This window comes from Typopeltis vanoorti, chromosome 22, assembly GCF_054136105.1.
Source record: "Typopeltis vanoorti isolate ZY-2024b chromosome 22, IOZ_Tvanoo_1.0, whole genome shotgun sequence".
In the NCBI taxonomy this organism is placed as follows: Eukaryota; Metazoa; Arthropoda; class Arachnida; order Uropygi; family Thelyphonidae; genus Typopeltis; species Typopeltis vanoorti.
Genome location: NC_143570.1, coordinates 63,703,569 through 63,716,067, shown reverse-complemented (window position 1 = coordinate 63,716,067; position 12,499 = coordinate 63,703,569). Strand labels below are relative to the sequence as shown.

At 38.1% G+C, this 12,499-nt stretch overlaps 1 protein-coding gene across 4 annotated transcripts in view; it reads right to left on the bottom strand.

The window, feature by feature from the left end:
* The window catches only part of LOC150094462 (hemocytin-like), a 2,636,009-nt gene that overhangs the window by 1,387,127 nt on the left and 1,236,383 nt on the right, over window positions 1-12,499 (bottom strand). For all 4 annotated transcript variants that reach the window (XM_090412206.1, XM_090412207.1, XM_090412208.1 and 1 more), the window contains one exon: window positions 5,823-5,981. In XM_090412206.1, the coding sequence (XP_090268332.1) occupies window positions 5,823-5,981 (159 nt within the window). The remainder of the gene's footprint in view (window positions 1-5,822; window positions 5,982-12,499) is intronic.

Genomic DNA, 12,499 nt, shown 5'->3' with positions numbered 1-12,499 from the left:
AGCCTGGCCAAAAATTATTGGGATCACTGAGACGTGATTGACAGAAGAGGATATCATAAAAGGAATAGAAGTCGCTGGACACAGCATTTTTCAGCAGGATAGGAGAGGAAAGCGTGGTGGTGGGATACTGCTTATGATAAGTGAAGACCTATGTCCTCTAAGAGTGGAGGCTTTGGTAGGAAGTGGGATCAATGATTTTGAGAGCATGTGGTGTGAGGTAGAGGTAGGCAAGACAGAATATTTAGTGGGGTGTTGCTACAGACCCAGGAGCACAGAGAATGGGGACCAGGATATGCTTAGACAGTTAAGTTTGGCAAGTGCAAGAAGAATGATTGTTATGGGAGATTTTAACTACAGCAGTATAAATTGGAGAGAGGAAGATGCATGTAGCAATAGGGGAATGGAATTTCTAGAATTCTTGAGGTACAAATGTCTTAGGCAACATGTAACAGAGGGAACAAGAGGTTCAAAAATTTTGGATTTGGTTATAGCATCAGAAGAGTTGATAATAATTGAGTTGACGTCTCTCCCACCAGTTGGAGAGAGTGACCATATGGTTTTGACTTGGAAAATGAATAGACATGCAGGAGTATCAAAGAGACGGGAACTTATGTGGAATTATAAGGCAGGTGATTATAATATTCTTAGACGTCAACTTCGCGAAGTTTCATGGAGGGAGGAATTGGAAGGCAGGGATATCACCAGTGCATGGGAAATTGTGAAAGAATATTTGTTATCAGCAATGGTAAGTTGTATACCACGAGTAAAGAAGAGGGCGCAATTTGGAGTAAAGTGGATGACAAACAATATTAAACAGGAATTGCATGTGAAAAAGAGACTATGGAAGAGATATAAGGAGAAAGGTGAAGAGAAATTGCATGAAGAATATAAGACACAAGCCAGAAGAGTGACTAGTGTGGTAAGGAAAGTGAAACTGGAATATGAGAGGAGATTGGCCCTAAGATCCAAAGAAAATCCTAGAGAATTTTTTAGCTATGTGGCCAGTAGGAGGAGCAATGACTGTTGAAGAATGATATTGCAGGATAAATATGGGAATTGAGAGACTGATGCAGAGGACATAGTGGAATTGTTCAATGAACACTTTATTGGAGTATTTTAATCTGGAGGAGAGTCAGTTTTAATGCTAAAGGGATAGGGCAGGTTCGAGGTTTAGAGGTACAGGAGGAGAGTGTGTTTCAGATACTGAGTACTCTAGATGTCATTAAAGCTTTGGGACTGGATTGTATTTCACCACAAGTTTTGAGAGAATGTGCTAGGGAAGTGACAGTGCCTTTAATCTGGCTTTTCAATGAAAGTCTGACTGCGGGAAAGGTGCCCAGGGAATGGAAGGAAGATAACATAGTGCCATTGCATAAGGGTGGTAACAGACTGGAAGTGTCTAATTATAGGCCAGTTTGTGTGTCATCAGTAGTTGTTAAGATCTTGGAGAAAGTAGTGAGGGACCGTATACAGAATTGGGCAGATGAGGGTAAGGTTATCTGTGAGAGTTAAGATGGATTTGTGAAAGGGTGCTCTTGTTTCAATATGCTAGCCTTTTATAATAAAGTTATAGGAACATTAGATGAGGGAAAATCATATACTGCCATTTTCTTGGATTTGGCAAAGGCATTTGACAGGGTGCCACATGATAAGCTGATATTTAAGTTGCAGCACATGGGTCTGGATATCAGATTGGTCAACTGGATTCAGGATTGGCTATTTGATAGGTATCAGAGAGTTGTGTATGGTGGAGCAATTTCAAGGAGGCAGAGGGTTATAAGTGGGATCTCACGGTGACCTATATTGTTTAACCTATATTGTTTAAATTTACCACAGGTACCAGGACCTATATTGTTTAACCTTTATATCAATGACATTGCCAGTGGATTACAAGGGGATATTCAGTTGTTTGTGTATGATGCGAAGCTGGGAAGGGTTATTAGTAATAGTGCAGATGGGGTAGCCCAGCAAGAGGATTTGAATAACCTAGATAAATGGGCAAATGAATGGCTTTATCAGTTTAATGCAGCAAAATGTAAGGTCTTGAGGTTTGGGAAACATCGATGGGATGCTGCATACTCTGTGGGAGGAGTTATACTGGAAAAAGTAGGGGAGATAAGAGATCTGGGGTTGATGATTGATAGAAACCTGAAATTTAGGGGACATATTGCAAAGGTGGTGAAGGTAACACAGAGGATTGCTGCAATTATGAGAAGGACACTGACCTGCAGAGATAAAAGAGTTATCATTCCATTGTATAAGCCTCTGATCAGACCATGCTTAGACTATTGTTCTCAGATTTCGTCCCCAGGATTTGAAGGGGATAAATTAACTGTGGAAATAGTACAAAGACGGATGACAAAGATGGTTTCAGGACTGTACAAGGATAGTTTTGAGGATCGGCTGAGGGAATGTGGACTGCAGAGTTTGGTGGATAGAAGAAGAAGAGGTGATATGATTGAGATGTTTAAACTGTTGAGAGGTGGTTATAGGGTTGACACTGGGGAGTTCTTTCACTTGGTTGAACAGCGGGAAGGAGTGATGATAAGAGGCCATCTCTTGAAGTTATGAAAGAAAACTGTGAGCAAGAGGGTGAGGAGTGGTTTCTTTGAATGGAGGGTGGTTGAACCGTGGAATGCATTGCCTGATGGAGTGGTGAGAGCCAGAAAAATCAATGAGTTTAAGGAGTGGTATGATAGACTTTGTGTTTCTTAGGGGGGGGACCTCCCCTCGATGAGTCTTGACAGACATTATGTTCTTGGAAAGGACCTCCCACGATGAGTCTTTTGACTACATGGAGGCCTGATTTTTTTAGCTTGATTTTTTATTTGTACAGCCTTGGCACTCCTTTTGGAGAAACCAGGATTTAGTTAGGGAATAGCAGTTTAGAATGTGTGGGAAATTATTATTATTATATAATCTCCATGGAGTCAGAGGATCATCGTGGAAGGTACACTATTGCACATAATGCTCATCAAACCATGTCTTAATTTGATTCAATGTGTCTACATTCACAACACACTCAAGCAATGCATTCCACTCACCACCCACTCTCTATGCAAAGAAACCCCTCCTCACTCCTTTCCTGACACTCTCCTTATACAGTTTCCAGTGATGGCGTCTTGGTCTGCTCCCCTCACCCATTCTACGAAAACGTTTTCCATGTCAGCCTGATAACAACCCCTGACTAGTTTTTATGTCTCAATCATATTCCCCCCCCCTCTTCCTCTTATTCACAAGGCTCTGTAACTTACATTCTCTCAATCTGTTCTCATAATCCTCAATGCAAACACCACTGACCACTTTTGTGAATCTTCTCAGGGTGCTTTCCAGCATACTCTCATCACTATGAAAACTAGGTAACCAACTCTGTGCACAACAATCCATATGAGTCCTGATCAAGGCCTTATACAATAACATCATAGCCGCTCAATTTCTGCATGTCAGGGTCCTCTGATTCATTACCATTATCTGATGTCACATTTTCACTAGTTGTGCAATATGGCCCTTGAATTTCAGTTCCTTATTCACCATCACTCTTTGATCTTTCATCTCCTGTATTTCCTTTAAAGTTTCCCCACCAAGAGTATACTTTGCATCCTACTGTTGCTTACTAAATCTCAAAACCTTACACTTTGCAAAATTGAACTGATAGTTACACTTAGCTGCCCATTCATACAATCTGTTGAAGTCCTCTTGTAAAGCCATAACATGCACTTGACTCTGCATTGGTCTCCCCAAATTTGCATCATCTGCAAACAGCTGCATATCACTAGTTAAACCCATCCCAATATTATTAACATACAAATTGAACAATAATGATCTCAAAACTGATGTCTTCCATACATCACTAGTGATCTTCCTGTTTTGGGATACTGCACTCCCATGTAGTACTTTCTGTTACCAATCTGACAGTCAGCCACTGATCCAACTCATAAGTATGTTATCCAATCCCAATGTATGTTTCCATGGCAGTAAGGATTACTTCGGTGATACATGTCGTTCATATGTTTGGGTTTGAAGGTCGGAAACAATAATCCAAACATGGTAATAAGGCATAGAAGTAACAGGAGTCCCATTGTCCTACTTGGCATTGGTATAATGCCAAACTACTCTTGTATGGGAATGGCTGTGTAAGCATTGTTACATGGATGAGTAGATGAGCACTAGATTATGGTCAGAATTACCTAGGGAGTCCACTCGTTATTACCTCTGAATGTTGTTCAGAAGTAATAGGCTTATTACTACCCATTGCAATGATTTCCATTTATTGATTCATTTGAGCAAAAAGCACTAATAATAACAATAAAATGTGCGAGCATAAAAGTTTAGTGGGTGGAATGCATTGCCTAAGTGTGTTGTGAATGTATGTATACACATTGAATCAGTTTAAGGAGTAGTTGGATGAGTGAGCTTTGTGTGTGATACTGTGTGCCTTCCATGATGATTCTCTGACTTCAGAGAGGTAAGATATTAATAATAATAACAATCATATAATTTCTTTGCATCTTTAACTTTTAGTGCTACTTACAATTCACCTACACTTTGCATCATTAAAAAACAGCTGAAGATCCCCACTCAGACCATAAGATATATCATTTACAAACTGGCTAAACAGCAGAAGCCCAAGAACAGAACCCTGGGGCATGCTACTCATTACTCTCCTTTTCTGAGAAACTGCTCTATCATACACAACTTGCTGGTATTGTGCATGTAGGGAATTGCCAATTCATCAAACCAATATACTATCTGTTTCCATCTTCTTCAGCTTGTTCAAAAATTTCTCAAGTGGTAATCTAAAATACTTTTGCAAAGTCCAAGAATATCACTGTACATGATTCTCCATTATATAGCACACTTGTTACCTTATCATAAAATGAAAGTAAATTGCTAAAACAAGACATACCTTTTACAGATCCATGCAGGCTATTATAAAGGATACTATATCCATGAACCTAATCTTATATTCTATTCCTAACCAATCTCTCCAACACCTTAACTACAACTGCAGTTATACAGATTGGTGATATGTCATCCATTCTCGCAGCCTTATTAACATCCAGAGACGTAGCTGGGGGGGGGGGGGATAGGCAGTCCACCCCGAGTGGCATTTTGAACCTTACTCTATACGGCGTTTTGACTTTTAGTAATATTTTGGATGTGTATCAAGAAGCGAGTTAAACCCATGGACCACCCAGGGTGGCAAAAGCTCTAGAAATGCCACTGTTAACATCTAACCCAATCAGTGGCAGCTTTTCCATAAGGACTGCAGGACTGCATTCAATGCAGCCCTTATGGACGAGCTGCCACTGAACCCAAACACCTGACACACCTCTGATTCTTTCACTTTCATTCCATGAAAACTAATGATAATAATAATCACAATTATAATAGCATGCACACATTCATAAAATTGCCGGCCTGGTTGGCTGAGAGGTTAGCGTATCTGTTCTCTAGCCAGAAGGCTGCAGGTTCGAATCCCGGCATGGGTATGGATGTTTGTGATTGTCTGTGAAAATACTAGTGGTGGTGGTCAGCGGTAGATGGCGTCAGTGTAGATGATGAAAGTAGTTGTTGGAAATGGAGAGCTGTGTAGTTGGTGCCCTCCCTCAATGAGTCTTTGGACTCCCTAGAGGTGTCATATATTAAAATAATAATAATAATAAAATCTCAAGGACAAACTGGGAACATTTAACATAATAAAATATTTTCATACAAGGTGGATATACTTTTTAGTGAACAGATACATATCATTTGATAAAAATAGATTCTTTCAATGTTATCAATATTTCTTGTAATGAGCAATAGGAATCTTAACTTACTATCTGCATTTCGACATTCTATCTCTACTGGATGTGGACAAAAGTCATATCTAAAACGTAATTCAGCAATAATCTCAAAATCTCCATCTCTGTGGTATGGAGAAGTATTGTTCATCCAGTCAGTCCAACAGTCTTTGTTAATAACTGTGGTTAGGGGAACTGTATAACAGAGAAAATATTCACAGTTAATTCAACTGTGATAACCAGGATTATTTTTTAAATAAAAATAAATGTTTTCAACTTTTACAAAGGCAAACAAAATGTTTAGAAAATGAGGAGTTTTTATTTATTTATTTATTTTGAATTTATTTTTTTAAGAGTTATTGGCTTATGTGGATCAGTACTGCATCAGTAATGGTGTGTGTGTGAAGGTATGTTGCAATGCATTTCAGACACTATGGAGATACTAAGATACTCTGTGTGTGTGTGTGTGTGTGTGTGTGTGTGTGTGTGTGTGTGTGTGTGTGTGTGTGTGTGTGTGTGTGTGTGTGTGTGTGTGTGATAACAAAGTTTATTTATTTATATTATTTATATTCAAATACTATTATGATAATTTTAGATTAAAATTCAGCACCAAATGCTGAACACTTTTTTTCTTAATATACGTAATAAGAATAATATGCACAATAATGCCACAGAATAAGTAATTACCTCCTTGATTGTATCTCCAATCAAGGAGGTAATGGCAGCATTAACTATGATACTGGTACAGTTTTCCTAGCTGTACAGATCAACAAGTTTTTTCTATAACTCATAAGCTTCAACTGGAAAATTTAGCAGCAGAAATAATGAAGTATGACTAAAAATTATAATGGTAAATAATTAGGAGTCATGAACATTATAAAAGTAACCATGTGGAAAACAATAATGTATTATTATGATTCGGGTCTCCACAGAGTCACAAACCTCATCACAGGAGGACCATCTAGAATGCACAAAATCTATCATACAAATCATTAAACCCATTATCCAGTCATACTCTCAACACTTTCAGGCAATGCATTCCACGGTTCAATCATCTCTCCATGCAAAGAAACCACTCTTCACCTTTTTTCTCACAGCTTCCTTTGGTAACTTCCAGGAATGGCCTCTTTTCATCACTCCTTCCTGCTGTTCCACCAAGCGAAAGAACTCCCCAGTGTCAACCTTGTAAATACCTTTCAACAGTTTAAAAGTCTCAATCATATCACCTCTCCATTTTCTATCTACCGAACTCTGCAGTCCACATTCCTTTAGCCAATTCTCATAAATAACACTGTACAGTCCTGAAACCATCTTTGTTATTTGCATCTGTATCCTTTCCACAGTTAATTTATCATCTTCAAATCCCAGGGACCAAATTTGAGCACAATAGTTCAGATGTGATCTAACCAGGGCTTTATACAATGGAATGACAATTCTTATCTCTGCAGTCAATTTCCTTCTCAGTATTGCAGAAATCCTCTGGGTTACCTTCACTATCTTTGCAATATGTTCCCTGAATTTGAGAGCTCTATCAATCATCACCCCAAGATCCTTTGCTTCTTCCACTCCCTCTGGTAGAGTTCCTCCAACATAGTATGCATCCTCCCATCGATTATTATTATTATTATTATTATTATTATTATTATTATTATTATTATTATTATTACAAAAGACCTCATAGAGTCAAAGACTCATCTGGGAGGTCCTTTTATCACACACACATCTCATCATACCGTATCTTAAACACAATCAAAATCCTTGCAGACACCACACTCTCAGGCAAGGCATTCCAATCATTCACAACTCTGCACAAAAAAAACCTGCCTCTCACTCCCCAACTCACACCCTCTTTATACAGTTTCCAGGGATGACCTCTGGTTCTCCCCTGATCTCCCACTATTCTCTGTAGAACTTCTCCACCATTGATCTTATAACAACCCCTTACCAACTTGTAGGTTTCTATCATATCTCCCCTCTTCCTTCTCTCCACCAGACTCTGCAAATTACTTCTTCACAATCTTTCCTCATACTCAACATTCCAAAGGGCAGAAACTACCTTAGTCAGTCACCTTTGGACCCTTTCCAACATCTCTTCATCCTTCTGAAAACCCGGTGACCAAATCTAGGCACAATAGTCCATGTGTGGCCTAATCAAAGCTTTATATACAATGGAACAAGAATCTCCCTACTTCTACACGTCAGTGTCCTCCGCATCATTTCCAGAAGTCTTTGTGTTGTCTTCAAAATTTTGGCGATGTGTCCCCTAAATTTTAGATCCTTATCCACTATCACCCCCAGATCTCTTATTTCCTCTACCTCCAACAATATATTCTCACCAAGCATAAATTCTGCATCCCATCTTTGTTTTCCAAAGTTTAAAACCTTACATTTTGCAATATTTAACTCATATTCACATTTGCTTGCCCAATCACTCAATTTATTCAAGTCTTCTTGCAAGGCCACAACATCTTCACTACTCTTTATGGTCCCAACTTTGCACCATCTGCAAACAACTGAATATCTCCATCCAAATCTTTGCCAATATCATTAATTACAAGTTAAATAGTAATGGCCCTAAAACAGACCCCTGAGGCACTCCACTAGTGACTTTCCTTTTCCTGGATATCGCACACCCATACACAACTTATCACGAGGTGCCCTATCAAAAGCTTTTGCGAAATCCAAGTATATTACTGTGTATCCTTCTCCTCTGTCCAAGGAAGCAGTCACTTTATTGTAATAAGTAAGTAGATTACTAAAACATGACCTCCTTTTAGCAAATCCATGCTGTCCATCAAATATTATACCATTGTTGTCAACCCAACTCTGGATCCTAGTTCTCACAAGCTTCTCCAACAACTTAATCACAACACTGATGTATCCCAAACTTCAAGACTTTACATTTTGCTGCATTAAATCGAAATCCCCATTCATTTATCCATCTGTCCAATTTATTCAAATACTCTTGCAAGGCTACCACATCTGCACTATTATTAATAACCCTTCCCAGATTCTCATCATCGGCAAACAACTTTATATCCATATGCAATCCACTGACAGTGTCATTGATATAAAAGTTAAATGATACACGCAGTAATACTGAGCCCTATGGAACCCACTTTTAACCTACTGCCTCCATAATACTGCTCCCTCATACACAAATCAGATAGCCAATCCAGAACCCAGTTCACTAACCTGACATCTAAACACATGTACTGCAACTTAAATATCAGCATATCATGTTGTACCTTTGACAAATGCCTTTTTAAAATTAAAAAAAAAAAAAAAAAGTGGTCAAATATGGCTTTCACTCATCAACCGCCCTTGTCACTTTATTATAAAAAGCAATAATATTACTAAACAAAGAGCACACACTTAACAAATCCATGTTGACTCTCGCAGATAACATTACCATCATCTGGCCAATGCTCTATATGGTCCCTCACTAATTTCTCCAAGATCTTAACAACTACTGATGAAACACAAACTGGTCACTAGTTTGACAATTATAGTCTTCCACCACCACCATCTTTATGCAATGGTACCATCTTACCCTCCTTCCATTCCTCGGGCACATTTCCAATTGCAAAATTTTTATTGAAAAGCCAGGTAAATGGATCTGCTAGTTCTTTAGCAAATTGTCTCAAAACCCATGGCGAATTTCCATCCAGTCCTGTTGCTTTATTGATATTCAGAGTACTCATTATTTGAAACACATTCTCTTATTGAACTTCTAAAACTCAAACCTGCTCTATTCCTCTAGTATTAAAACCTACTTCGCCAGGATGAAATACCCCAATTAAGTGTTTCATTGAACAACTCCACAAAGTCCTTTGTATCAGTTGCTATTCCCATTTCATTATTATTATTATTATTATCTGAGACCACCAGGGAGTGAAGGACTCATCAAGGAAGTCCTTGATGACTCCATCATAAATCGCCAAAACCAGGGAGTCCATCATCAAGGGAGCCCTTGATGAGTCCATCATAAATCACCAAAACCAGCTATCATACCTTCTCTTAAATTTGTTCACACTAGATGCACTCACTACCCCTAAAGGCAAACTATATCACCCACTCACTGCTCTGTGAGGAAAAAACCTAGCCCTATCTTAACTGCAAACAAACTTCCATGGATGCCTCTGTGTTCTCTCCCCACTTTCTATATAACAAAAAAATTCATCAGATGATATCCTCTAACACCCATTCAAAAGTTTACAGACCTCTATCATATCGCCCAGAGACTGTAATTCACATACTTGCAATCTGTTCTCATAATATAAACACTTCTTTGTATCCCCTTGGAACCCAGGAGATAAAATCTATGCACAATAATCCATTTGTGGTCATATTAAGGGATTATAAAAAGTCATTTCCTTATCCTTACATGTCAAAGTCTGCTTCAACATCGCAATATCCTCTGAGTTGTATTTGCAACTTTTGCTATGTGACCTTTGAAATTCGTATTCCTATTCACCATTATGCCATGATCCCTAGCTTCATCAGTTTCTTGTAGCAAAACCCAGCTACATAATATGCCACCGGAAATCTCATCAAGCTAAACTTTATACTTATTAACATTAAACTGAAAGTCATTTTCGTTTGCCCAAATTTCCAGCCTATTCAAATGATTTTGCAAGTGCTGGATATAGCATTCCCTGATTGCCCTGCCTATCTTTGCAGAAAATAATTGCACATATCCAGTTAGATTCTTCCTAATGTCCTTAATGTATAGAGTGAACAACAATTGCCCAAGGACTGAATCCTGAGGTACACTACTGGTCATTTTAAATCAGTTTGATTCATACCCACCATATACTATCTCCTGATATTTGTGTCGTTTTCATACTGCTCTAATTCTTCATCCAATGTAGTACAGTGCACCATGTTACATACACCTGGTTGATATATCTTAACAAAGTAAGCACTCATTAACTTCTGATATTCAAGTACCATCTGCATTCAATAAAGTTATTCTTCCACATTCATTCCTTCTTTTGCTTGTGGTATAAGGACAAAATTCTTTTACATTGCCTTTTGCATGCACAGCCAATTTCTTTTCATACTCCAATTTAGCTTTTCACATTATACTCATTACTTTTCTGTTCCTGAGCTTTATATATTTCATAACCTCTCTCGCTATTAACACAATATTCTTTCCACATCATCATGTTGTTGTGGATCTCTTGCACATCCATTTCACTCCCAACCTATTTATTCTTTGAACACTAGGGATACATTCAAATACTGCCTCATTTAAGTTTCAAAGATACCCATGCATCTGACATATTTCCCATTCAGTAACTGATGCCAGGGGACCAAAGATAGTATTCTTCTAAGTTGTTTGTAATTTCCAGCTTTATAATTCAGCATGTAACCGTTCTAATGAGAAAATCAATATAATTAGATACGTCCCAAGAAAGTATAACATGATCACTGTCACCAACTGGTGGTAAAATAGTCATATTTTTAACAGAGACCCCTTCTGATGCCATGAACAAGTCTAACACTCTTTGACCTCGAGTTCCTTCTTTCACATTCTGCTTGAGAAAGTTATCTCACAACAAATCAATAAATTCCTCTTCATTCTTATCATTAGTTTTCTCTTCTACCCAATCAAGGTTTGGATAATTAAAATTTCCCATAATGATTATTCCTTAAGGCTAAATTGGTGATGCATTTCTTTGTCCCCTGCAACTGAGCTGCCAGGTGTGTAGCAACACCCTACCATATATTTCTTTTTGTTAGCCTTCACTTCACACTGGATAGCATCAAACTCACCACTACATGGGAAATTATTTCCTTGCATTTCTATCCTAAATGGACTTAAGTTGTCTGATATCATTAGTAGTACTTTTGCCTTCTCTCCTACTTCTGTCAGTCCTAAAATTAGTATACCCGTGACACTTGATCCCAGTTATCATATCTGATTCTGATAGCCAGATTTCATTAAGTTCAATAATCTTAGTCCACATGGTATTCAATAAAGCAAGGAACTCAACCCCCTTTGTTTCTGATGCTCCTGGCATCGGAGTACACACATAAAAAATTACCACCAGCCTATTATCATAATAAGATATGCAATCTATTTGGCCTAGTCGTAGAACTTCCTCTTTTCCCTCCCAAGACACACTTGATAGGTCCAAACACAAAGCATATTTTTCCACCCCATTTTACATACTTTCACACACATTTTTTTCCCATTCTTCCTTTCATGATCTAGTCTCCCTTACTCTCTCTGTATCAGGTCTCATACCAAGAAGTAATTTTTCCAGGTTCCTGATGCCAAATGAATTCAAGTGCAGGCCATTCCTTTTATACAAGTCTTTTCTGCCATCGAACATACTCCACACATCTAAAATATTGAATCCGTTTCTTCTACACAGCCTGCACATGGAATCATTTGTTATCATTGTCCTCCTTTTTAACTCAGTACTGTCATATCTGGGTAGCAAACCTACCATTTTTACTCTCTTGCATTTCGTTCTTGCTTCTACCAACAGAACTTTCATATCCTCTCTTATATTATATTTGTCATTACTTAAATTATTACTTCCTACAAGAACTACCATCTCCTTTACTTTTCTTTTTGCTTTTCAATTACATTTCTAATATCTTTAATTTTGGTCCCCAGGAAACTAGAAGTAGTGACTCCCTTGGCATGTGCAAATTTTAAGATTGAATCAGCATAACATATCTATCAATATTATTAT